Source organism: Thunnus maccoyii, chromosome 13 (assembly GCF_910596095.1).
Source record: "Thunnus maccoyii chromosome 13, fThuMac1.1, whole genome shotgun sequence".
NCBI classification, from domain to species: domain Eukaryota; kingdom Metazoa; phylum Chordata; class Actinopteri; order Scombriformes; family Scombridae; genus Thunnus; species Thunnus maccoyii.
This window is the reverse complement of record NC_056545.1, coordinates 5,031,194-5,058,915: the sequence shown is the minus strand read 5'-3', so window position 1 is coordinate 5,058,915 and position 27,722 is coordinate 5,031,194. Positions and strand designations below refer to the sequence as shown.

The 27,722-nt window shown below is 38.3% G+C and overlaps 2 protein-coding genes and 1 long non-coding RNA gene across 10 annotated transcripts; 1 reads left to right on the top strand and 2 right to left on the bottom strand.

The window, feature by feature from the left end:
- Positions 1-5,846, bottom strand: LOC121909874 (aquaporin-11-like). The gene is made up of 3 exons (XM_042430685.1): positions 5,046-5,846; positions 3,738-3,854; positions 1-2,766 (listed from the first exon to the last, which is right to left on the bottom strand). Exons 1-3 carry the CDS (start codon positions 5,635-5,637, stop codon positions 2,660-2,662), a joined length of 816 nt encoding a protein of 271 aa, XP_042286619.1. The 5' UTR covers positions 5,638-5,846; the 3' UTR covers positions 1-2,659.
- On the top strand, positions 5,540-27,722 carry LOC121909872 (glycerophosphodiester phosphodiesterase domain-containing protein 5-like). 8 transcript variants are annotated; one of them, XM_042430677.1, is made up of 19 exons: positions 10,229-10,320; positions 10,390-10,478; positions 11,474-11,566; positions 12,220-12,444; positions 14,698-14,801; positions 16,134-16,227; positions 17,288-17,347; positions 18,935-19,033; positions 19,132-19,225; positions 20,282-20,427; positions 20,962-21,044; positions 21,608-21,758; positions 22,695-22,919; positions 24,662-24,700; positions 24,900-25,057; positions 25,132-25,279; positions 27,043-27,125; positions 27,359-27,441; positions 27,546-27,722. In XM_042430677.1, the coding sequence occupies exons 4-19, from the start codon at positions 12,271-12,273 to the stop codon at positions 27,626-27,628; spliced, it is 1,824 nt and encodes a 607-aa protein (XP_042286611.1). In that variant the 5' UTR covers positions 10,229-10,320; positions 10,390-10,478; positions 11,474-11,566; positions 12,220-12,270; the 3' UTR covers positions 27,629-27,722. The 8 variants fall into 8 exon arrangements, with proteins under 8 accessions (XP_042286613.1, XP_042286616.1, XP_042286612.1 ...); XM_042430679.1 differs by lacking the exons at positions 10,229-10,320; positions 10,390-10,478 and adding an exon at positions 5,540-5,628; XM_042430678.1 differs by lacking the exon at positions 10,390-10,478 and having other exon boundaries at positions 10,224-10,320.
- LOC121909875 lies at positions 18,374-19,671 on the bottom strand. Its single transcript, XR_006099544.1, has 3 exons — positions 19,513-19,671; positions 19,151-19,256; positions 18,374-18,991 (listed from the first exon to the last, which is right to left on the bottom strand). It is a non-coding gene; the product is annotated as an uncharacterized LOC121909875 (long non-coding RNA).

Genomic DNA, 27,722 nt, shown 5'->3' with positions numbered 1-27,722 from the left:
TCTTTATCAAACAGATGTTTTTAATCAAAATATTTCACACAAGATATTACAAATGCATTTCAATCACAACATTATACAAACCTTGTGCTCTAAAAACATTCTGTACACGTTGCTGACAAGACGTTAAGTCAGAAATTAATAAAAATTAAATCTTTATTCACATTATTTAAACTGTTGCATTTGAGAGATGGAAAACATGATGAACTTCTCACATGATCTGCTGTTAGAATAAACAAAGGTTATCATCTCCAGAGGTATTACAGTTACAAATCAGCATGTCGTTGCTTCACGGAAAGATGGAAATTGTTGCAGTTTAGACAGAAAAAAAAAAGCCATAAAAAGCGTCCTGTGTAGGTTTTACAGTAGCAGTTTGTGTTTGGGTCTCTGTCAGTTAATTATTAGCTAAACTGATGCAGTCAAACATGATTTACGCAAGAAAACATAAGCTTTGGTCATCTAAACTTTAGAAAGAAACAGGAGAAAACATCAATCAGCATCACCTCAGTGTCCTGAAGGTAAAATCCAGTTTTCTGTAAACCATGTTCACTTATCAAGTGTTCCAGAAAAACTTAAGTGAAATTACAAACATGAGGAACCTTGTGCCCAGTAACCCCACATTAACCAAACTCAAACAGACAAAACCACCAAACATTTCCCTTCACCTTTAAGCAACTTTGCTTCAAAAGACTTTTTTATGAATTAAAAAAGGTTAGAAAGTATCGTAAGTTGTATCTGAGCTTATGTGGTGATAACAGTTATGTTTCCTCTCATCAGTCGAGGTTTAGCTGGTTTATATTTATGTATTTATTCAGGAATGTCACCTGCATGGTCGGTATTGAGGAAATATCTTCTGCCCCACTTGGTGCAGTTATAAAAATTAATTTAGGGGACAAAATGACTTCCAGTGAGGCCTGACGGCAATGACACAAACACGACCGGAAGAAACTCACTTGCAAAAAAACCCCTGAAAATAAGTATAGAAACTTCGGATGCTCACGATTCAACCGAAAGACGAACATAAGCGGCAAATATGCAGATCCGTGCGACACTACGGCCGCTTGTGTTTGTCTTTTGATTTGTATGTACTTTAGTTCATTTGCTTTGCTGTACGTCCACAGGATGCAGCTGCATCACATGCTGGAGGATCTTTTGAGCTGTTTTGCTGACATTTTTTTTGCGTTTTAAAAAACATGCTGAAAACATATTTGCAGCTCGTTTATGATCAATGTGGTGATGGATCTTTTGTGGTCGTACTTGACTTGTTTTAATTACTGTTGAATGCAGCGAATCGTCTCATCTGACATCATTTTGTGACCGTATTTCCTGAAAAGTGACAAAGAAACAAGAAAAACTAGTTCTGCTGTATCTGTGTAAATTTGTCAATAACAAATGAAAATGTACCATTAAATATGAATTAGTGTCAACTGTCAATAAATAAAAGGCATTTATATACATTAATAATCGAATTTCACACTTCAGACGTGAGCTGAGACGTGAGCTGCTCCAGCAGAGAGAAACCTGATAGCTGAACGGTGAAAAGTGCTGCAGCTGCTCTGCTCTGCTCGTACATCTGCTGGACACTGGTGAGAGTTGCAGCGGTTGATGATTAGTCAATTAATCAATTTGTCGATGGAGAGAAAATGAACTGGCAACTGTTTTGATAATGCGTAATAGTTAAAGTTAGTTTTCAAGCAAAGATGCCAAAAATTAGATGGTTTTAGCTTCTTAAATGTTATAATTTACTGGCTTTCCTTGTCTTTACCTTTTAGTAAATCAAGTATCTTTGTGTTTTGGCAAAACAAGACATCTGATAACAATCTAAAAAATCTGCATGTTTCACAGTTTTCTGATGTTTTAATGACAATAATCTTTAGTTGTAGCCCTACAGCGGATCGTCTCCCGCAGCCACAACGTGTGATGAATGTGAGGCAGGCACTTCTGGTGAATATTGGGTGTTAGAAGTTTCTATATTTTCATTTAACGAGATCAAGGTGCTTTCAACTCTTTTTACATTGATTCCTATTTGGTGCAGTGACGTTAGCAGGACAATAAACACTTGACTTTAACAGTAACACTTCATTTTAACATGAGAACCTGAATGTGTGTGTGTTGTATAATGCCTCTTAAATCACTAAATGAAGATGTGCAGTATGTTAGCAGCAGGTTTGTGCCTCTGAATAGAAAGCACAACGGATATCGATGTGTTTTGTTGCTCTTGCCAATCGTTCCCATGAGAAGCTGAATGTACTCGTGTGTTTGCCGATCAATAACCCCTCCTGTGTGCTCTACAGCAGCTCTGTCCTCCCTCCCAGAGGTCAAAAGGCCTCATGACGTGTGGTGCACGTTGTCATGCGTAGTGTGCTGTGATTGTCGGACAGTTAGCTGCATTGTTAGTTTACTGTGTGTTGTGAAAACTGCAGTACAAGTAAGGTTCACCCTTATGTGTCCATCAGTGCATTTGTGTAATAAATGTGTCACTGCTGTTTCATGTTTACTGAAAACGTTAGGGACTTGCATCATGTGCAGTTTCACAGTCACATGATGCAAGTTTTATCCACCCAGACACTTCCACTGGGAGGAGAGACATGAAACAAAATGCTTGAAAGAAAGATGCCAACTTTTAGCCGTACGACTCGGCTCGCCCCCCCCCACATCAGCGCTACTGTGTCTTCTGTTTCCGAGCAGCAGGGACGTCCAGCCCGATGGTGCTTTTTCCAGAGAGGAAAGGAACGATCTTCTCAAACAGCAGAACGCAGCTCGCCACACCTGAGGACACGTGTGGAGACACAGGAGGTTACTTTAGTGGACATACGGGAGCTAATCGGACTCAAGCAAAGATAATTCAGGTATGAATCATTAAAAACAAGCAAAAATGATTCATAAAACTGGGGACAGCGGTGTTAAATGACGAGAAAGTACAGTAAGTAAGTAATTTTTATTTCTATAACGCCTTTTAAAACCACTTACAAGGTGCTTTACAGGTGTACAAAAAAATACAGTATCATAGGAAGTATTAAAACAGAGAAATCAAACAAAATCAAGCTGCAGCAATTGATTAATTGATTTCTTTTGGTTGACAGAAAATTAATCTGCAGCCATTTTGATCAAATAATTGGTTTTGTCATATTTTTTAAGCAAAAATGCTAAAAAGTTACTGGTTGTAGCTTCTCAAATGTGAGTGTGTGACGCTTTTCTGTGTCATACATGATAGCAAAGTGAATTATCTTTGGATTTTAGAGGGTTGATCAGACAAAACAAGATATTTGAGGACGTCACCAAGAGCTCTGTGAGGAATTTTTCACTATTTTCTGATGTTTTATAGACTAAATCGAGAAAAAGATCAATCAAGAAAATGTAAATAATATGTAAATTTTTAGTTCAAGTCCTGAAACAAAATATAAAATGTAAAACTATTGGAGTTTAAATTATAAAAGGAGATTGTAACCATGTCTATATCTGTACAAGAAGGTTTTAAAAGCTTTTTAAAATGAGGCTGTAAAAGCTTAAGGAGTAAAAGCATGATCACTGTTTGTCTTAAACCTGGATCCAAGAACTTTTAACATTTGGTTCTCAGATCTGAAGGGTCTTGGTGCAGAGTAAGGGGTTAAAAGATCTGAAATGTAAAGAAGATCCACACCATGTTGGAATTTTAAAGAATCTTAAATTGAACAGGGGGCCAGAGTACTTCAGTAAAACACAGTAAGGAAACTGCTAAATCCAGCCTTTCTGCTCCTTACCTAAAACTGGTCCCAGCCAGTAGACGAAGCAGTACTCCAGGTAGGTGTGGCCGCTGCAGGGGAACTGGACTGAGAAGGCCAGGACGGGATTAAAAATAGCCCCTGATATACTCCCACCTGCACAGAGAGAGACAAACAGGTCTGAAACACGGAGCAACTTCTCATCTCTTCATCATCCCTCCAAACTGTACTGTGGGACATCAGTGAGGATGCTGTACAGTGTAATAAAACCTCCACATGACCAGGCTCCTCTATGTTTATGTACTGTGACTGTAGGGGAGACCAGGGACGGTTGTAACACCTTGAATTCCTCCAATCAGAAACAAGCTACACTGATTAAACTCACTCTGCACATAATCAGATTGTTTTCTTGTTTACAAAAAAGGAGACACATTTGAAACTCCCAGAGAAAGTTACCGGCAAAAGTGTTTATTTTCTTCAGGTAAAAATTTGACTTTTCTGTCAGATGTATTTTTGGGATACTGTCCTGAGATCGAATGTCTAGGAATCCAAACAAGTATTAATAGAATCACGGTTTTGTAAACTAAAAATAGAAATGGCTAACATGTCAAACAAGCGTTCAAGCTAGTTCACATGAGGTGAAAACATGGCTGGTGATACTGGGACAGTTGTAACGCCTTGTTACAACCAAGTTTCATTTATAATTTAAAAACCTAAAGGCCTACATAAACTAGATAGATAGATAAATAGCAAATTAAATGTAAAATTACATAAAATTACACGCTAAGTTAATGCTAATCAGTGGCATGCTAATAGTGGTGTTTGCTTACAGCAAATATTTGATTGATTAATTATGTATATTTTTGACATGTTACAACCTGCCCTGTAAACTGGGACAGTTGTAACAGTGGAGTGACGGTATTCAAATCAATTTTGCAACCTGTACATATTTCATAAAACCACTTAAATACATTATTTCAGTAGTTGACACATTGCAGTTTATAATATATTGAATGGACTGTTCCAGTTCCAATGGTTTTTATTTATTGGGAAAATCGCAAACGTTGTTACAGCTGTCCCTTGTCTCCCCTATACTGATGCCATCAAGTTCACAGCACAGTAACACTTTATCTTAATACTATGTAATTTCCTAATAATTGAGAAGAGGGAAATAACTATGTAATATGGTTCTAATTACAGGGAAAATAGAGCCAATATACAATCTCTACGCTTACAGGTAATTAATTCCAATAATTTCTTGGAGCGCCGCCACTAACAATTATTTTCAGCATCAATTAACCTGCCAATTATTTTCTCAATTCATCATTTTGCCGTTAATTAACACACCTGTGTAGACCAGAGCCGTGATGACAGCAGCGATGAAGTGAGCGCGAAGTTTTTCGTCCAGCTTGTGGACATGCATGACCGCAGCCTGGATGATGAACCCGCAGGCCAGCTCCACGGCGGCGGCCTCCAGCACTGTCCCACCGAGAGGGTTGAAGCATCTGAACCCGAACCTCTGGTGCCTGAGGTGGACGTCGGACAGACCCAGCGACCACATGGCGGCGGCGAAGTACTGCGCGGCGACCGCGGCGCCGAACTGGCAGGCTATAACGACGAGGGCCGCCCTGAAGCTGCTGCTCCCGCGGCAAACGCTCTCCAGAGCCCCGGTGGGGTTACACGACGCGCCCCGGAAAGTTACCAGGTGGATAATGGTCATGGTGTAGGTGAGGGTCAGGCCGACAGCCAGCTCCAGCTGGGCGGTTTCCCCGAACAGTTTGAGTTCATGTGTGCAGCTGCAGAGCTGGAAAGTGGACGCCGCTTCCAGCAGGTAAATCCGATAATCTCCCGGGAGAAAACGCGCTGCTGCCCGGCGGGTCACCTCGCTGAGGAGCACCACAGCTCCCAACACCGACAAGGAAACCCACAGGTCAGTCATCTGTCCGGCGGTTCAGACCATAAACCAAAAAGTACAATGCGTTCCCAGAGACGGGGGCAACTTTAAAGTATCGCAGTCTGCTGAACTTCGCTCCCACTCGACGCTAAAGTTAATCCATGCTGCCGCAGCCGCGTCAAGCCGCGCGCTACAAAACAGGAAACGCGGCGGTGGGGCCTTCAATATAAAAGCCGCTCAGCTAGCTGCAGCTCGCGTCTTTCACATTAAAGGACGAGATCACTATTTTTCAAATGTGTCTTAAAACAGTCAGAACTCCAAATAATCATTCCTCCTGTTCATACTGACCATTAGAAGATCCCTTCATGATGCACTTACAATATAAGTGATGGGGGACAAAATCCACAAAAATGTATTTAAAAGTTTATCTGAAGCTAATATGAAGCTTCAGCGTCCAAATGATTCAAATCAAGTAGATATCTTTCAACGTTACAGTCTTTTTAGTGCCAAAGTTCCTCTTTTTGTTACGATACTTCCACCGCAGCTCAACAGGGAAACACAAAGAGGGAATTTCATGCTAAAAAGAAGATAATTTAAAGATAATTTTCTGCCACTTTTTACTTCTTCTCTACATTTATTTGACAACTATAGTTTAGAGCTGCAACTATTAGTCTATTTTAGTCATTTAGTCGATTGACAGGAACAATCAGCAACTATTTTGATAACTGAATAATTGTTTTAGTCATTTTTGTTAAAGGAAAAATGCTCAAAATCTGCTGGTTGCAGCTTCTCGAATGAGAGGATATGAAGCTTTTCTGTGTCATACATAACAGTAAACTTAACATCTTTGGATCTTGGACTGTTGCTCAGATAAAACAAGACATTTGAAGACAGTACCATGGGCTCCAAGATATTATAACGGACATTCTTCTCCATTTTCTGACATTTTATGGATAAAACAATTAATTGAGAAGATAACAGTCAGCCCTTTTATATACTTATTACTTTGCAGATTTAAACGTTAAATATAAAAACATCTGATCAGTTTATAATATAATGCATCATTATAGATGAAATAAAACCATATAAATTGATAAAACTGCTTATCCTCGATCATGGAAACTGCAGTTTAATTTTACAAAATAGTTTTTTAAATGTAGAACATAAACTCACATTGCTAAAACCACAAATTCCCAGCAAAAATACAAAGGGCTTGACCTCAGTAGCTACGGCTATTGTTAGAAGGGAAGACAGTAGATAAGAATAGAAAGAGAAATTTACCATTTTAGAAGATAATATTTTAAAAATCCATGCTGAGATGGACGTTATGGAGACAAACTGTTGGACAGAGAGATTTCATGTGACACAAAATCTATTTTAGACACAAATCATCATCAGATATCCACTTATCATGTTGTCTTAAAGAATTAACTAGACATTTTGTGAAATGTGCATATTCATTTTGTTGCAGAGATGTAGAGAGTCTGTTAAATATGAATCCAGAGCCGGATGCTTAGCTTAGCTTAGCTTAGCTTAGCTTAGCTTAGCTTAGCATAAAGAGTGGAAGCAGGTGGAAACAGGTAGCCTAAAGGTAGAAAAAAAAAACAACAATACAGTGACTTCAAGACTGCCAGAAGTTACTGCATGTAGCCAAGAAATAGTCCAGCTCATAGCTCCCTGTAAAACCACAACGTGTCATTTTTCACCTCAGTAAACAAATGAGACATACATGTTGATTAGTGAGCTTTAGAGGAGCTTTAGAGGAGCTTTAGAGGTGCTGATAGGGGTATTTTTTACTCCCTTTTGAACAGAACTAGGCTAACTGTTTCACCCTGCTTCCATGCTAAGATAAACAAACTGTCTCCTGGCCTTTGCTTCATATCTAATGTGCAGATATGAAGAAAAACTCTTGGCAAGAAAAGCTGTATTTCTCAAGGAGTGACTGGGAGGCTCAGATCCAGCTTTTAACTGCAGATGCAGAAACACAACGACTGGTTATTTTTATTGTCTTGTCTCTGTCTGTAGATCTGAAATTAAATTACTAAAGTGTCTGTTTCAAAATAACAGTAACATTTGATACCCAAATGCATATTGAAACAGATTTTTTTTTTGCCATAATCATTCCTCTTGTTCATACTGATCATTAGTCCTCATTTTGTGCAAAAAATGATTTAAGAGTTTATCTGAAGATAATTTGAAGCTTCAGCTGTCTGAGTTAGTCATATCAAGTGTTTATCTGCCACAGTTACAACCTTTTTAGTGGGGCTGCAACTAACAGTTATTCATTATCGATTAATCTGTCGGTGATTTTCATGATTAATCGATTAGTTGTTTGGTCCACAAAATGTCAGAAAATGATGTTTGTTTGTTTTTTGTCCACATCCCAAAGATATTCAGTTCACTGTCATAGAAACCAGAAAATATTCACATTTGAGAAGCTGGAATCAGACAATTTGGACTTTTTTTTCTTGAAAAAATGACTCAAAACGATGAATCGATTATCAGAGCAGTTGGCGATTCATTTAATAGTTGGCAACTAATAAATCGATTAATTGGCTAAACGTTGCAGCTCTACTTTTTAGTATGAAATTCACTCATTCGATCGGAACAATAAGAGATAAATTTGTACTAAAAAGGCTGCAACTTTGGAAGATATGCACTTGATTTAATTAATTTTGATGGCGAAAGCCTCATTTTAGCTTCAGATAAATTGAACATATTGTTGCCATTGCATTGCTGCATCCCAATATAATGGAGGTGAAGAGAATTTTACTTGTGATTATCACTACATTAAAAAAAAAAAACTGAATCAATCTCCTTTTTTTTACTGTGGGTTTTCTACCAAAGACATTGAGGATTGGGTGATAACATGAATTGCAAACCACAAAGCACAACTGCAGCCTGAAAAACCAGCAAACAAGCTATGATTGTAATTTCCTGTTTATGAAGAATTGTTAATATTGCAAGAATTTTGGTATTTGGTAACTCCCTCCTGTGACTACAAACAAGCAAGCAGGAGCTGCTTATCTGTCTTCCCAGCAGGAAATGACACATAGACAGAAAAAGTAAACAAGAGGCAGAATATCCAACGAAAATAGAATTGGACAAAATAGTAGAAAAAGTCAGATGGTCTGATTGTGGGTTTGGGAGATCTGCTCTTTATGATGCTGTATAAGATAAAGTAAGATGTGATAAAGTGAAACAGTTGAATAAAGTGGAAATGGTGAAGAAAATGGATCAAATAAAAAGCTGAAGCAGATTCACGTGTTCATTTTTAATTCGATTTTTACATATTTTTATTTCTTTAAAAAAATCATTTATTTATTTCTTGATTGTATTTATTCTAATTTATCATCACACTGTTTTCTTCTGTTTTTTTTGCCTCTGTGCCCTCAGTTTTGGTGGAATTCTCGATATTTTCATGATATTAAAGGATTTATGCTGCGTTATAGTAGGAAGTGTTGCTCTGTCTCTGCTACCTGTTGGTGGAACTGACACTGTTTGTTTATTTGTTTATTTGTTATGATCCGCATTAGCTTTGCCCTAAAGCACAGTTAGTCTTCCTGGGGTCCTGTGTTAATGATGAGGCTGCAGTCTGTACTCTGTTAGTCTCTCCATCTCTCTCTGTGCACATGTGCATGTCCAAAAATGAATTAAAAATCTACATTTTGCTTTATGTCTTAATCCTACATTTATTGTTTATTATGAAATACGAGACGCAATTACATTAACTTGTAGTGTAATAGGGTGTTTGTGTTTTTAATTAGTTGAATTAAATCTTGATTTTTTCCCTCAGATTTCTCATTATGTAGCTTTAAAGTTACAAAAAGAAATCTCTGTGTATAACCTGCACACTATTAATATTCCACGTTGCATATTTGCCCTAAATACAACTTTGCACCCTGCAGGTCCCTGTTCATCCATCACATGTCCAATGAATAAAACCCAGCTGGGTCTCGCTCTGTCCTGACATCCTCTTTGTGTATTTTCTAATTTGCTGCCTCTAACAGTGTCAGAGCTGCTCAGCTGGAAGTTGTTGTGTGGCAAAAATCCTCTTTATCCAAACTCGTACATGATTTTTTTTGGCTTCATCTGCTGCTTTTTTAAACATTTCTAACAGGTATGTTCAGTTTTAATCCTTCTTATTTTCATAGATTATTATATATCGGATTGCTTTTTTGTCTTCTACAGTTAGATTGCTGCCGCTATTTGTCATCAGTGTGTTTCGGTGTGAAAACTTTTCACCTGGACTCACCTGATGTTACGATGTGTTTGCGTCACTGTGGCAACAGGTGGCGGTCGGTGACACAGAGACAAAGAGCATCAACAGCAGCCGATGTTAAGCACAGAAGGATACACAATATAATCATTTCCGTAACAGCTTTCAACATACATCCAATTTTGTGTTTGTTTTTGAGTTTGAAACTCAACTCTCTGAATGAAAAAACGCACTGATTTGGATTCTCAGGCGCATTTTTTTTTAGTTTATATTAATATTTAGATGTTTAAATCGCTTCTTTTTTATTTCCCCTGAATTATTGATAATAATCTGAGCTTCAGTGTAAACATTTGTTGCTGTATCTATGGAGATAAAGCATTTCGTTTCCGGTCTCCACGTGCGTAATTCTGGTTACCTTGACGTTCACCTGCTTTGCTCTCAGCAGAGGAAGAAGTACGCACTGCGGCTGCCTGTCTGCTGTTTACCGGGAGGCACAACCGACCCTGGAGGTACCGACACCCGCAATGTTGATTATCAGAATAACACCGGAACTACCTTTGATTATCGATTTGTTTCAGGGGGTGATGATCGGCTTTCTTCTTGATGCTTTTAGCTCTCAATACGCGCCGTCCTTTCTTCTGCCTGGAGTGTGTCACCAAACTTCATGGTAACAGTGTTTAATGTGATAATTTGATGCTCGCCGGTCAGGGCGCACAGTTGATTTATATGTGATTTAAACCGGTTTTTACGCATTTTTAGGCTCCAACAGGCGTCAATTCGGCTCATGCACAAAACCTGAATTAAGGTGCAAACCAGATCTGCAAAAACAGATGAAATGTTTGATCAGTATATGTGCGGAATTTTCCATCACAACGACAGCGTCCTTAATCTTTAATCCTGCGCTGTTACACCAGAGATTATTGAGAGGAATTTGGTAACTTTGCTGAATCCAAGAGCAGCTCGTGACACAACGGAACCGGTTTGTTTTTCTCGGTCCTGTTATGCAGTTCAAGACTTTTTTTTTAATGTTCAATGATGACCCATTACAGGTTATTTCTGTAGGCAAAGCAGGTTTATTTGTATCGCACATTTCAACAACAAGGTAATTCAAAGTGTTTTACAGAGAACATAAAAGGCATGAAGACAGAATATAAAGACAACACTAGGCAATATGAAAAGACGTTTAAAAACAATTAAAAAGTATTAAATTGGAGATAAAAAAAATAAGCTGAAATAGAATAAGACCTCAAGAGACCCTCAAACTTGATTTAATAAAAGGCAGCAAACAGAAAAGTCTTCAGCTGTGATTTAAAAGAACTGAGAGTTTTCTGGGAGTTTGTTCCACAATATGTGGAGCATAAAACCTGAACGCTGCTTCTTCATGTTTAGTTTTTTGACTCTGGGGACAGAAAGCAGACCTGACCTAGACCACCTGAGAGGTCTGGATGGTTCATAATGCAGCAGCAGATAAGAAATGTATTTTAGCCCTAAACCATTTAGTGCTTTATAAACCAACAGCAGTAATGTAGCCAACAGGATGCTGAGATGCTGATAATCCAGTAAGTTTTCCATTGTGGTTTAAACTGTGTAACCTGTATGCATACACTGCAGATAATTGTAAAGGAATTGAATTTTAAAAAGTGTCATTTTTAATCCGTACAGATATCTTTCATTCCATGAGGATTACTAACTGACTTGCCCGAGTTGCACAAGAGTGGTTTGATCCGAAGAGACTGAAAGGAACAAAACAAAGTGGTGGGTTCTGAGCAAATCTAAAACTACTTTTCTGGGAACTGCAGCAGAAGAGTTTGGGGGGGGGTATATACGGGAAACCCCTGCATAGAATAACAACAAAAACAAACTTTATGAATAGTCTACAATAACAGAGGTTTGACTTAGTTCAACTGTTCAGTGTTCCTCTCTTGCTGCAGAGCTCAGGAAGCCTGTTGCACAGCAGAATACTGTCTCCAATATTCACACCTAACTAGACGAGCTGATATTTCAGCTGTAACGACACTTTTGTCTTTGATGATACAATTTAAGTGACTACCTGAAATGAATTATTAGCATCATTGGGTACTGATTGCAGTATTGTTAGATTAGGATTAGAAGTGAGTATTTCTCAGAATAATTAATATTTCCAGCTATAATAAGGCCTTATATAAAAGGCTGCTGATTCACAGTAGAACCATATTTTGACATTGTGGTTGCTTTGGAGTGTAGAGACGCTACCTGTAGACCACCAGCACAAATATGATGTAAATCCAACCAGTAGGTATAAAATGACACGGGATTAACTTGATTAACTTTGTCATTGATGAATTTTATGACTTTTGCGGTAAAAAAAAAAAAAACTAGCTAGTCTTGTTGTAATATTTTCCTTTGACTGTTGTGTTTCTGTGTTTCAGGTGTGTGTGTGTGTGAGCAGGATGGAGGGTGTGTCAGAGCGCGTGTGAGCCATGGCGTCCACGTTGTCCCGGCTGCAGTTCGGGCGGCTGCACGGTCTTCGTGCTAAACTGCTGCGGCGCTACGAGCACCAGCCTTTAGTGTCGTGTCTGGCCGGTTTGTACGGCTGCCAGTGGAGACGCTACGAGAGGAGCGGCGCTCAGCCCGGAGACTGCTGCTGCAACAAGGTCAGAGGTGCACACACGCCGTGGAGAGGATGCTGTTGGGGTCCTCACATATAGATTATAGAATAAATGACTTGGTTTAAAGAAGATAAATGTGTCCATCATGGGTTTTAAGTGAGAGTTTTAGTTTTCTGTGGCCTAAATAACATGCTATACTGATTGAATCCCACCTAAAAACCAGTAGTGGAAGAAATATTCAGATCTCTTATGAGTAAAAGTAGAAATACAACTATGTAAAAAAAAAATCATTACAAGCAAAGTTCATACTTACGTACATTTTGGTGATAGTACTTGAGTATCAAACTTGGAAGTACTGGAGTAAAGTACTAAACAGCTTTTTGTAGAAGGTCAAAGTGGAGTTAATTTTGATTACTGTTGTATAGTTTAATCATATATTGTATAATAAAGTGGATAAATGAAAAATATGAATGCTGTTGATAAATGTAGATGAGTAAAAATCTATCATAGCACTTTCCTTGTAGGTCTTAAGCTTGAATGGAAATACTCAAGTTAAGTACAACAACCTCAGAATGGTACTTACTCGAAGTAACCTTTCCATTACTGCCAAAACACTGTTTATTAAATACACACTTAGCTAATTTAATAATAATTTAAGTCCAGGTAAACTCATTTCAAACTAAAAGCTTTCTGCAAGATAAATGTTAAAATGATGGTATGTTGTTGTTGTTCTGATTTCAAGTATGAAAAGACAAAATAAAGTTTTCAAAAATCAGACAGAAATTGCACAAATTTATTAACAGGATAAAAGCCCTTGAGATGCAGAGTCTGGTTTTCAAGAGTTTATATTCCAGACTCTTGTGCACTGAAAAGCGAAACAAACACAAGAAGATGAAGAGGAATGAAAATGAAATACAATCACTGTGATGAAGCTGATTCATGAAAGGAATTTACATCAAGGCTGTAACAATCGACTCGAATAAACTTGCAAATTGAAGTGAAAACACTTAAAATCCATTTGATGAAATTTTCTTCTCTCATTTTAAGACAGCCAAATTACAACATTCAGTCTCAGCAGTTCACATATTGTCCAATTTCTCAACATTTCAGACGTGTGTCATACAAACTATTAAAGCAAGCAGCAAGATGCCTTTTTATCATCCTATCAGTCAATCTTTATTGTCCCCAAAGGGGAAATTTGCTTTGCAGCCAGAAAAAAAAAACAGTAATAGTTACACAACACGGTGAAACAAACAAGATAACAAACACAATTTATATCGTCCTTCCGGGGCAGAACGTCCTCTCAAACCAGCCTTTCCAGATTATGTAACACCCAAAGTCTAAAACATTGTGAAAGTCCAATTAAGAAAAAGTATGGCAAGAGTTCAACCGGCCTACAGCCACTGAAACAAAGGATGATTTGACCCTTTGGTCGACCGGATAGAAGTAACTCGGACTCCCTGAACGAGCCAAAACAGCCGCAGCCTTCCTAAGAACATGATTATTATAGATGTCAGAGAGCTCAACCTGGTGCTTAATTTTACTGAACACTTTGACAAGACTGTTTAATCAGTTTTTGTTGGACAGGCTGAGGTTCTCAAACCACACTACAATGCAAAAAAATAAAATAGATTCAACAAAAGTGCGATAAAACAGAGTCATCATAGATCCACAAACATTATGAGTTCATTTTTCTAAGAAAATAAAGACGCTGTTGAGCTCTCTTATAAACAAAATCAACAGTTATCAACAACTGTCCCAAGATATTTATAATTATCTACCAGGCTGAACCGAACAGCCTGATCATCCAACCAAAACATTCAGCTAATGAATGCTTGTAGGAGAGTATAAATCATTATAATGCAGGTTGGACACCGACAGAACAAATCAATAAACCAGTGAAATGTAATGATTTCTTTGAGAGAAGAAGAGGTAATTATATCTCACTGCTTATTGATTTTTTTTTTTTTAAATTGAAGTTCAGCATCTTTGCCTCGGCTCAACTATCGGCGTATGAAGCTAACAATGTAGAAATGGTTTTCAAACAAGACGGGACAACGATTAAATTCACCAGTTCATTAACGCTGCACTCAGCTCAGACCAGATCTTCTGTTTCTGAAGGTTTTTACAATCACAGTTAAACCAGTAAAGAGTTTTCAGGTTTTATTTCCTTTCTCTTCATACTGAAGGCGTCAACGATCAGTTTTCCATCTCAATGGAAACGAGGCAACAAATCGGAAGTAAAAAAAACAAACATGTTATGTATTAAAGGGCAACTTGTGTTTCATGTTTTGACAGTTGGAAGGAGCCAGCTTCGCTCTGCTCGTGGCGTCTTTCTGCTTAACGCTGGTGTTTCTCTACTTCTGGGGACAAGCACAGAACGACTACAATGACTTTGACTGGTGGGTTCAGTAACACTTGTACTTGTTGTACATACTGTACATGTATGTGTGCACAGATATGTATGAGCACTAACTGCACACTAGGGGTGTGCCCGAATACACATATGTTATTTGGCAAAGCACAAATAATGTTTTTTTTAATGAATATTTGTTTCATACAAATATTTTAAAAATTATTTGTTTTCGGGAAGAAAAAAAAGTCGAATAGCAGCACGCAGGTCGGTTACATCACTATCTCAGTGGCTCTCCTCTGCTCCGCTGTTACGTCTATCAGCAGGTCTCACTGAGGCGAGTCACATCCACCTGCTACATGATGCATATTTCCTAATTTGGACATCACTCCTGGAGTTGGGGGTGTTCCTCAGAGATAAAGTTGAGCTACTGACACAAGCAAAGTGCTCCTGAGGGACTCTCCATAACCTGCTGTTCCCCTTCTCCTTTCCACAAAGTTAGGTTGTAAAAAATAGGCAATAAATGAAAAATGCAAAGCAAGAATCACCTTTGAAGTTCCTCCCTACATGTTACACACTGTGATGTCTCTGTGTTATGGGTGTATAAATAGGTAGAGGTCTGTCTCCAATGATTTCATGAGTAAAGTTTTAGCTCAGTAGTCAGCGCAGTCGTCTGTGATCTGGGAGACTCCAGTTTGAGGCCCGATGCGGGGACCTCCTTCATAAGTTAGTTTATTCATGAACACTTATTGTAACACTTTAATTTTCTAAAATTAAAAGCGTATTAAAAACAAAACTTTTTTTTTAAGCCTCTTTCCACATTTATTCGAATACAAATACAAATAATTTTGCTGCCTTAACAAATACAGATACAAATACAAATACTGGGCTCTCTGCACATCCCTAGTGCACACATGAACATCACTGTAGCCTGTAAACATTACATAATCATCTTTGTTACCGTTACAAACATTTTTAACTTCATTATGTAGTGGCCTTTCTGGTCCTCGTTATTTTTATTTATTGTAATTCTGTTCATCTTGAGTTTTTAGCAGAGGTCTTTGTGTTGAGGCAACAGATGGAGGATTTTGTTCATGTTTTTATTGTTAAACAGGTCAGTCGACCAATGAGACAATCTCCAAAAAACATGGTGTTTGTCTTTAAAGGTTGCAAGATTTTTCTAAAAAACTTCCAGCACATCTCCTCTGCTGGAGACTCTGTCCTTCTCTCTCTCGCTCTTTGCACAAACTGTATTTCGGGTCGTATATCTACTCGGTTTATCGTTGCATGCTGGTATTTTCACTCGAGTCCTCCACTATCGGTCACTGACAACAGTCTTTCTATCTTCACCTGTTTACCTGACATCACTCTGAGAGCGCAGGTTTAACTTTGGGAACTTGGGCTTCTGGTTTCCGTGGTCTGTGGTGCTGCTGGTCATCTCTGCAGGTTTCTTCACCTACATCACTGTGCTCATGGTGAGACACGAACACAACACGGAGGGACATTTTTCTGATTTAAAGAACCTTTTATGAAAAATTGGATCTAGAGCTGAAACGATTAGTTGATTGACAGAAAATTAATTGTCCAACAAAGACAAAAACAGTCTGACATTTTATAGATGATTTATATCATCTAACTAACGATTATTTTCATTATCGATTTATCTGCAGATTATTATCTCAATCAATTGATCAATCATTTGATCTGCAAAACATCAGAAAACTGTGGAAAATGCCCACTACAATATGCTACAGCACAATGTGAATATTAAACTTATTATCATGTAAAACTCTGCAAAAAACAGCAAAGACAGACTAGAAAAACTGAACCTGTCCTTTAAACGATTAATAAAATAGTTGGTGATTAATTTTCTTTCAATTAATCAACCAATTGTTGCAGCTCGAATTTAGAAGTTTTTAAATGAACAATTACAGATAAATTTATAATGACAATAATCATTAACTGTAGCCCTAATTAAATCTCATCTTAGTGTCATTGAGTTTGTCACATTATATATATATATATACATTTAGCTTTTTCATATTAATTGTTGTTTTTTCATTTCTTTTTGTGTACAACTTAAACAAGCAAGATATGAAGTGTTAATTATTGAGTTTTAGATGTGTTGGTCGGTTTATTATTGAGCTTCAGCTGTTTCCATTTGCTTTCAGTCTTTATGCCAAACTGATCTAATCACATCCTGACTGTAGCTCCAAGTTCAACAAACACACACACTGGTTATCCATCTCTTTATCTAGCTCTCAGGAAGACGGAGAATAAGCGTATTTACCCAAAAGTGGAACTATTTTCCTCTAAACAAAGAGTGCCTGCTGTAGGTCTGAATGAGTAGTCTTATCTGTCTGAAAACCAGGAAAAGGTCTATTGTATCTCTTCTTGTAATGCTGTGAAACGGTTGGTCTGCGCTGTGGAGACTGCTGATATTAAATTATGACTCAGTAGAGTTTATCCCCGCGTCACTTATCAGAGTTAACGTGTGTGTGTGTGTGTGTGTTCATGTCTTATTTCTCTGTGCAGCTGCTGGCTGTGTGTTTATTGTCAGAGGGCCAGAAACTCTATTTACACTGGAGTCACAAGGTAACGCTATTCTCCCAGTTTTTATATCAAATCTCAAGTTGATGTGTATTTATATTAAAGTTTTAATGACAGTTTTCAGATTATTGTGTTAATGAGATTACATCAATTTTTGATGGATTGTGTTTCTCAACCTGAAAGATCATTGATGAGAAACACCAAATTATCCGTATGTCCTTTGTAGATAATTACTGAGTACTGTACTCAAAGCTTAAGTGATTATAGGCTTCTATACAAAATATTATAGCATCAGCAGAGTCTTTATGTCGAGTGATAATAAGATACACGCTGCTCGAGATCTCTTTTATTCATTTAAAGCTTGTTCCTTAACACCCTTAAACCATTGGGTGACATTTACCACAACGCCATTCGATGCATTACTCACTACAGAAATATTTAACATCATTAGCTCAAAGTGAACAAGCGAGACGCTGCTGAACTCTGAACTGGTTTCCAGTGCTGTGCACCTCATTACCGGACCGAACTGCAAAACAAGCTGAAAGATGCTCATCCTTGATGGATTTTAAAGTCTAACTGAAATGAAACTTTTTTTTTATTGTCTTATTTATTTATTGGAACAATGTACAGTGTTAAACATAATGTTACCATTTGATGTACTGCACCAGAGTTAGCTTATAGCTAATTTTCATCTGCAGCCCCTTCGGCAGGTCATAATTAAAACATATAGCAGTAATAAGAACAGTAACAAACAGTACAAAGCAAGAAAGAACTACTACATCAACATATCTGCTCTGTAAGTCAATTGCTCTGCTTCTCCTTTGAGGAAAAAAAAATCAGAATGATGCTGTCCCCCAGTTCTGCATTATTTAAATTAAATCCTGTTCCTGAGTCACCAAACAAACATTCATCGGGGAGAAAGTGCATCGCTAAAGTCAGTTAGCAGCTAGATGGCTAATTAGCTGCTCAGCTGCAGCACAAAGAGATGATTAAATGTGATCTCAGTTGGACTTTAAAGTTCTAATTGCTGATGTTTTTAATAATATTTGTTTAATTACTGTATAAACACTCATTGAGCACTTTATTAGGAACACCTGGACAATCTTATGCAACAGCGCTGCCATAAATTCAACTTTTACGAAGCTTTATACATTTTCGGTTTTTGTTGACAATGTCAGAAAGGTGATAATTCTACTTTGTGTTTATTATTGAGGTCATAGTGGGTGGTGGTGGTGTACTGGACTGCTTCATGTATGCCCCTCGTGTATGTTAATGGGGTGGACAAAATTCTAGGAACACTTATCAATATAATACACTCCAGTACACCACCAACACTCACTACGACCTCAATAAGTAAAAGTGAAGTAAAAATTTGTGACAGAGCTGTTGTATTGGGTTACATTAGAGTGCACAGATGTTCCTAATCAAGCGCTCGGTGAGTGTGTGTATATGTGTTTGTCAGTGAGATTTCTGGAGTGAATCAAGCTTAAACAACCAGCTGCCAAAAAGAAAAGACAAACAGACAAAGCAGATGGCTCCATAAAGTATATTTGTATAACTTGATACTAATTGACTCAGATGATAACTGCATCGTTTTTGGATGACGTGTTTTTCTTTTTGTCTTGCTGTCAGATCGGGATCCTGGTGAGCCTGACTTTCTCCATCGTAGCCACCGCTGTCTTGTCTGACCTGTGGAGTAAAGAATGGACGACGTTACTACTTTCCTTCCAGGTGACACACTCCTTCTGTTGATCCATCCATCACAGCCTCACTGGTCCTCAGTGTGTTTTCGTCTCCTGATACCTGATTGTGTTTCGTATCTTGAACAGATAACAGCACCTTACTTACACGTGGGTGGAGTCTTACTGATGACGGCGCTGGCCTGGCCAATAGCTTTGCATTTCTTTCGCATGAACAGCAGAGGTGAGATACGCTGATGTCTCCACACGTGGATCTTTAAGGGATAATTTATGGGAAATATATTCTATCGTTTTCTTGTCGAGAGTTAGCTGAGAAGACTGATACACGCTCATGTCTGTCTGTTAAATATGTAGTTAGAGCCAGCAGCCAGTTAGCTTAGCTTAGCACAAAGCCCTGAAACAGGGGAAACAGTTAGCCTGGCTGTTTAAAGGTAACAAAATCCACCTACGATCACCTCTACAGTAAATCTCACTAATTAACTAGTTATATTTAGTTTGTTTAATCCTTACAAAGCATAAAAAACCAGCAACTTCTGAACTTCCTGCTGGTTACGTGGTCACTGCTCCTGGCCAAGAAACAGTCCGTTACATACACTAACCCTCGTAAAATGACAAATTGACATTTTTACACTTCCGTTTTTGTACAGATTGAACTAACAAGATATAACATGTTTATTAGTGATCTTTAATTTATCTTTGGACAGAGCCCGCAGCTTCATATTTACCGTACAAACATGAGAGTGGTGCTGATTCTCTCAGGAAACTCTCGGCAAGAAAGAAAATAATCTTATTTCCTAAAATGTCAAACTATTCCGATACTTTTTTTATCCCCGTTTAGTGTTTTTAAGCAGTATATAAACATTTAATCAATGGTTAATAACACACTATAATGTAGTTGTTAGCAGATATGTGTTAATATATTTAACAAACTCTAACTCCCCATTTAAATGTTCTTATATCTGCTTATAGTTTACCAAATGTTTATATACTGCCTATAGATGCTAAATAGAGGGACTTAGAGTTAAGTGTTGGCAAGTCATTTAGTTTAGAAGTTTTACCTGTTGAGTTTTCTTTTTTTTGACACAAATATCAGTATCTTGAAATAAGACCGATCATCCCACTACATCAAGATGTTTCTTGATTTTAAAAAGATATTAACACATTGATTTGCATTGGAAACAATAGTGAGTGTGTGTGTTATTGAATGTCCTCAGATGCTTTTAGTTAAACTTTTTTCTCTTTGTGTATTTTTTTTTTTTAATGGGCGTCTGTGTTCCAGTAAGACGGAGCCTGATCATAGGGGTCTACCTGACCGTCCTGTTCGCCCTCTACTTGGTCCCCCTCGGTTTGTATTCTCCTTGTATCAAAGAGGAGGGGACCCTGGGCCCCGCTCCGGCCCTCATCGGCCACCGAGGAGCACCCATGGTGAGCAGGAATGAGACGGCTACAACACTGAAAAAATAACAAGCTTTAATTGTTTTTTCCATGGTGTCAGATGGTCTTACTGAAAGCCAGGATCCCTGAGCAGGATCAGGAATGTAGAGAAAACAATCAATTTGAGCTTTTTCAAGAAATTAAAACTAATTTGAATTAAAACAGTTAATATTTCTCAAATTATTCTGACAGTTACATCTTTTCACCTGAGGAAAATCACTCGCCAGAGCAGTAAGATAGTTTAACTCTATTTTTTTCTGTTGCAGAAGAGTTTTAAGTCTAGAAACAAGACAAAATCCATTTATAAAGCAGCGTAACACTAAATATTCTCTTGGATACTGTTTGGAGTCCAGAGATAATGCCTCTGCTTAAGCTCTATATTCACAAAACGTTTTATTCTCCTCAGTGAAAGAGCAACCTCAATGTCCTGTACATGTATTGACTACAGCTGTAAGTCCCTGCAATCACTGCATGTGAATGTATTGATCATCTATCGTTTATCATTGTGTGTAACTCTATTTGCAGCTTGCTCCAGAAAACACGCTGATGTCGTTTGAGAAGGCTGTGGAAGCTGGAAGTGGAGGTCTGGAGACGGACGTCACTATCAGGTCAGTATCTGACTGCCAAGATGTATAAACTGTACGGGGCAATATTGGCCTTTTTAGTACAAATTTGATATATTTCTTGTCATTGATCAATCCTGTAGACAATCAGTATACAATAAGACTAACAAACTGTGAATCAAACAGAACATTTTCAGTATGTATAACAATATTTAATAAGTGGAAATGTGAAGTTTTACACATATTTAACATTGGTGCAAATTCTAGCTTTATCATAACAAGTCTTAAAGTAGCTATAATCAGTATTTTTCATAATTACAGTGTGTGAACTGAGAGAATGTAATGTGTTGGCCGTGGCTCGTAGTGATGAACCTACAGAGAATTATCAGCGACTGCAGCTCCCTTCGGCTTTACGCCATTGTTTATCTGTCCAGCTGCAGCTGCTCTGGTTTCACTTCAACGTGAATCTTTCCAATCCTTCCCACAAACGCCTTGTAAAAACATGTTGCAGCATTCAGTGTCCTTAGATGACATGTTGATCTTTTTAGGCCTCAGATATTTACTGCTAAGATTCCCCTGACAACACTGTTGTCCTGTCATGGTTGCAGCTTTGATGGGGTTCCCTTCCTGATGCATGACCGCACCCTGCGGAGGACCACCAACATCCAAGAGGTTTTTCCCAACCGGAGTGACACTTCAGCCGCCATGTTCACCTGGGCTGAGCTGGAGAGCCTGAACGCCGGGTCCTGGTTCCTCTCTGTGAGTGACATCATCAGCTTTCTTTAAGTCCCCTCCCAGCCAAAAATAGATTTTTTTCCCCTCTTGTTCCTACAGTTGGATGTTTGAGCTTCATAGCACAGAATGATGTAAGTGCAGAGTTTGACACTAGAAGGCTGTTTAGATATTCGTCTCATGCGTCTTTGTTCTCACCCTAACTACTCTGGAGCCAGTCGTGGTCCAGTGTGCAACTTCTTTGAGTCATAACTAAGTAAAATCTGAACACACAGACATGATTCACATATTTTTATATTCTGTGAGACTTACACTCGTCATTGTCATCGTCCCTGATGTGCATCTCGAATAAACATCCATAAATCTGCTTAGAAGAAAGACGCTCCCCATAACTCCAGAGCTTGTCTGAGAATCATCACGTTTTAAAGTTTTCTTCAGTATCAAAGTAACGCAGTGAGAAATCCTACTCCTAGGCTAGTTGAACTCTTGAACTTGTTTCTATCTGAGGGTTGTTTGCTGACGTCTGGGGTTAGCTAGAGATATCTTTGCCTCTTTGTCTTAGAAACTGTGTGGATCATGAGGTACCTAGATGGACTAAATTTGAAGGATGTCCTTGTTTGATCATACTTGTTCGTAAGAAGGTGTAACAGTTTGTGGAAGTGTTATGTCTGTGTGTGGTTCTTGAGCAACAATGCTTTCAAATTGTCACTTTACCTGCTTGTCAGATATAGAAATGAGGTAGAGGTGAGGCAGATGTGTTGCATCTGTACTGTGCTGCTCTACATATTCTCTGTTCTTTCAGCTTTGTGTACAGACAACATGTGGCAATCAAATCATTAGAGACGAGCTAATTCCTCATCACAACAATAGTACTACACCGTAATCAGCTGGCAGATGAAGAGCATATTGGCCAGCGTGTTATGTCACTGTATTAATTAGATATTGATGTTTTTCCCATTCTAGCACAATCCGTTTGGTACAGCTGGCTCTCTGGGCGCGGAGGACCGACTGCGGGCAGGAAACCAGTCCATCTGCAGCCTGCAGGCCTTCCTCCAGCTGGCAGCTCAGACGGACAAACTGGTGATCTTTGACCTCTACCGTCCGCCCAGAGGTCATCCTTACAGGGACACCTGGATCCAACGTACACTGGAGGTCATCCAGAATGAGTCCTCCATTCACTCCTCACAGGTGAGTCTTTGTTTCTCTGTTATTCCAGCTTGTGATGTTTCATCAAATGGACATCAAAGTAAACAAAATAATAATGTAAGACTTGCTGCACATTGTTGGCTCCGGGGGTCTGTATCAAGAAGTGAGATTAACCGGCTATCTTTGGGCTAGCAGTATGTTTTATTAAACATTGCCGGGTATTTCTCAGAGATACGGATACTTAGCTCTGTTTACTTGAATATGAAAATAATAAGCAAGAGGCACAAACTGGAGCTCTTTGAGTTTAAAGGACTGGTTCAAATTTTTCAAGTGTGTCTTAAAACAACAGTCAGGAGCCCAAATGAGCATTGAAACATGTTTTTCTTGCTGTAATCATTCCTCCTGTTCATATTGTGAAGATCCCTTCATAATGTACTTACAATGTAAGTGATGGGGGACAAAATCCACAGTCCTCCTTCTGTACAAACATGTATTTAAAAGTTTATCTGAGGCTAATATGAAGCTTCAGCGTCCAAATGTAGATATCTTTCAACGTTAGTCTTTTTAGTGCCAAAGTCCCTCTTTTTGTTACTATACCTCCACCACAGCTCAACAGGGAAACACTGTCTGAGTCCAAGGAGTAAGTTAAGTAAATGTAAATAAGTTGACTTTGCTGCATTATGTTTTGTTCAATGTTCAACATCGTGTCATGGAATTGCTGCTAAAACGCTGGACACAAACACAGAAATAAAAGCACAGACGCTGGTTTATCTGAAGATTAATGGAATTATTATTGATCAATAAGGAGACAGAACTCATACAAAGTGAATCATTCCCCCTGTCTCACTATACAAAGCCAAACTTATGTAAACTTATAGTCTTCAGAGACAAAGAAATGATCACCGATTGGTCAAATCATACAAATTTATGGATTACAGTCAATGGCAAACAGCCACGAGGTATATATTTACATATCCATGTATGCTAGATAAGAGCAACATCTCCCAAGGACACAGGAAGGCAAGAGCCCAAACCTATATGTGGTCATATTTACTCCAAGACCCAGGATGTTACCTTATCTGGGCCTAAGCCAGAATGAAAAGAGAGGAGTGGGCCTCTTAAAACACATTCCTTCTCTCAAGGACATGCACACATTAACGGAGCAAATGATCATCCTTGAACAACTCTACACACTAAAATGATAAGCCAATCCTTTCAAGTCTTTCATTACCTTTATAGTTGTTTAACAAAAGGCTTTAACCGCTTATCATCCACCCTTTTGATAGAATTTTTTGCCTATTTGGCATACTCAAATAGAAAAGCTTACAACAGAAGAACTGTAAGGCCATGATGCGAATGTATTAGGCTTCATTTGACAAGTGACATCTTCTAGTTTCTGGAAATGTGTTTGTTTAGCATGTGGCTAAAACACAAACAAAACTACATCAGTTCAAATAAAGCTCAAAAAAGTGTTTTTGGTCCTTGTTTATAAAGAGTCATGTTTGAATAACAATAATTAAGACATGCTTTATGCCAGAACTATGCAAATTACCACATACCCTCTATGTCTTGTCAACCTGTATAAAATCCCAGACTTTGGCCATCTCTTACTGTGTGATGAAGGATAAACACGCCTGTATCTCTGGATGAACTGAGCAAGGTTTTTATGTATTTTTGCTTTAGAAATTTATTTCTTTTTCCATGTTCCATGATGCTATTTATATTTTTTTCTCCCTGCTGGCTCCAACTCAGCCTCCACTTTGCCTGCTTCTCTTTTCTCAAAGCACAAGATTGAAGCATTTCTACACATGCTGAGATTTCAGGTTTATTTTTTTGTTTGTTCCATCACTGTTGCTACAGTCTCAGTCATCATTAGGTATATTTTTTGTAATTTTACGTTTAGTTAGAGCTGTCTCCTGTCCTGCATTTTTAAAAGATGTATTTTTAGCAAGCAGTGGGTGATAATGTGACGGCCTCTGTGTTACTGTGTGTGTGTGTGTGTGTTGGTTACTCTCTCACCAGGTGCTGTGGCTGCCCTCAGATCTGCGGGCTCTGGTCCAGGAAATTGATCCCGAGCTGAAGCAGACTTCAGGCAGTCGGCTCCCTCTAGAGGAGCTCAAGAGCAACCACATCGTCAAACTCAACCTGCACTACAGCTCCATGTCCACCGAGCTCATCAGGTCTGTGTGTGCGTTTCAAAGACGGCCCCTGTTGATTTATAACACAACGTGACTTTCTCCTCACTTGTGCGCAGCGAGTACGCCGCAGTGAACATCACCACCAACCTGTATGTGATCAGCCAGCCGTGGCTCTACTCTCTGGCCTGGTGCACCGGAGTCCACTCGGTCGCCACCAACGCTCCTCAGATCCTCAGCACCATGAGCTCCCCGCTCTTCCTCATGGTGAGACGCTCACAGTTCAACCCGCATCTCTAATAGTGTTCAGCTTCTCCTGATAGAAGCGAGGGAACGTTTCTGCTTTAAAGGAACTCTAGAAATGTTGTATTTCACCTCCACAACGTTGATTCATGACTTTGGAAATAGAGGTTTCACTAAAATGTTTTTAGATATACTGTAGATCCACTTATTAGCTTTCAACTTCATCTCATGCCCCTCATCAGCAGATAGAGGTTGCTCAGTTGTCATGGAGATAGCTTAATTAAGTATGGAGCTTGGGTCATGTGATGACAACAGAGCAAACTCCTTCTAGTAAAAAGCTAGTAAGTGAACCTTGAGTCAGGATTTTCTTTTTGTTTTTCAGGAGAATTTATATCAGAGAGTAGATCTGAAGTTTATCAAAAGAAAATTAATTGGTGCCTTTTTTGATAATTGATTAATTTTGTCACTTCCAGCAAATATGACAAAGATTTGATGTTTACAGATTCTTAACTGTGAGAATTTGCTGCTTGTCTTGGTCTTAGATTACAGTAAATTGAATATTTAGGGTTTCAGACTGTTTATCCAACAAAACAAGACATTTAATAGCAGCACCTTGTGACCGTTTTCTGATGCTTTACAGACCAAACGATAAATCCAGAAAATAATCAGCTGATGAACCAATAATAAAAATAATCGTTATTGGGTTCATTAAAGGGACAAAAAAAAAAAGAATAAATTATACATTTATTTCTCTGAGACTAACATCAAGTTATTACCTTTTTATTTACCTGCACATGTATACACTTATTGTGTTTAAAGGATAAGACTGCATGTTCTATATTTTTCTTATCGTCAAAAAATCTCATTGTAAAAAGGAAACCAACAATGTTAGTTGGTCTCTCGATACATTTCGCATCTTGTTTGTTCACTGACGTGTTTTCAATAGTTTCTGAACAACACTGGAGCTCTATGGCACAGAGGAATAACGGCAATGATTAGTCAATTTATCAATTAGCTGATTGACAGAAAAATAACTATTTTTGGCAGCTATTTTAATAATTGAATGATTAATTTAGCAAATTTTAAAGCAAAAAATGCCCAAAATTTTAGGTTGCAGCTTCTCAAAGATGATGATTTGATACTTTTCTTTGACATACATGATTGTAAACTAATTATCTTTGGATTTAAGAACGGTTGATTGGACATTTGAAGACGTAACCTTTGACTCTGAGAAATTATAACTGTATAGACAAAGCAATCATCAATTAACTTAAGAAAATAAATGGCAGATTTATCGATAATGAAAATAATTTTTAGTGCAGCCCTACTTTGGATACACACACAGTGCTTGTTAGTCAGAAGGTTTTATACTTTTCATGGGTTTTTGAGGCAATAAGAAAATATAAAAGCCAGAGTCAAGTTGACTTGAATTCAAAAATAGTAGTGCAATAAAATTAAATACATTTTTGAATGTAAATGCATTTACATAAAGAGAATCCCCTCCCCTTTCTCCTTCTTTTCTCTTTCTTTTTATTCTTTTTTTTAATATATATTCAATACCAAGATGGTGTTTGCTTCTTAATTTTGGATTCATGAACATATGAACATATTAACCTTGAGACTTTATATTAAAGTAAAGAGAAGGTTGGATTCAGGATCTTTTAAGGCCAAAAAACTATAGTTAAGTTTGGTTTGTTACCTTTTTATTTACTGTTTACGTATGAAACGCTGACCTCTCTGTTTCCACACTATTCTTTTTTTTTATCTCCTTCCCGTCTCTCTTTCAGAGTCCAGATGAATATAACCTGATGTGGATTCTTATCGATCTGGTGTCCCTCGTGCTGATCTTCATCATCTTCATCTTTCACTGGTGAATCTCTCACACACACACACACACACACGTCGAAAACAAAGACAATGAATAAGCAGTCAGCAGAGCATCCCACCTGTCTGATTCTCTGAATAAACCGGAGATGTAGCGATGACTTTTCACCCCAGACATGACGACAGGCAGAGGTTTGATGTGAATGAAGTGAGATAAAAGCGACCGGTGCTGACTGAGGTCATGGGGGGGTGGGGGGGTCATGTTGTGTGTGCTGACAGGTGGCGAGAGCGAGGACTGGCTTTCTGCTCGGGCAGCAAAATCATGTTGGACAACAACGGCACTTACAGCAAATACAAAACAGGTAAAGAAGAGCGATTTAAAAGTAGAATCAAGGTCTCTTTGTGCTTCGTGCTAATCGCTGTTATTGTTAATCCACATCTTTCTGAATCTTAATTCCCATTACAGAGATGAGTGACATATGGTCAGTCTCCAGCAGTATCTCCCAAGCAGAGAAGACGCCGTCACTGAGCACTAACGTCTGCCTCTGAGCCCTAAACTGCCAAACCTGTAAGATCTCAGTAAAATACGTTGTACAGTACAAGTACAACACTCTGTTTGTGAAATAAAGTGACTGAAGCCTTT

Bases quoted from the DNA above. Each gene is read 5' to 3' on its own strand.
- LOC121909874 (XM_042430685.1), bottom strand. From the start codon at position 5,637: ATGACTGACCTGTGGGTTTCCTTGTCGGTGTTGGGAGCTGTGGTGCTC. The intron at 3,855-5,045 runs GTGTGTTAATTA...CTCTCTGTGCAG, and splicing joins CACGGCTCTGGTCTACACAG to GTGGGAGTATATCAGGGGCT. The intron at 2,767-3,737 runs GTAAGGAGCAGA...ACGTGTCCTCAG, and splicing joins CTGGCTGGGACCAGTTTTAG to GTGTGGCGAGCTGCGTTCTG.
- LOC121909872 (XM_042430679.1), top strand. From the start codon at position 12,271: ATGGCGTCCACGTTGTCCCGGCTGCAGTTCGGGCGGCTGCACGGTCTT. The intron at 17,348-18,934 runs GTAACGCTATTC...TCTTGCTGTCAG, and splicing joins ATTTACACTGGAGTCACAAG to ATCGGGATCCTGGTGAGCCT. The intron at 24,701-24,899 runs GTTTATTTTTTT...CTCTCTCACCAG, and splicing joins TACACATGCTGAGATTTCAG to GTGCTGTGGCTGCCCTCAGA.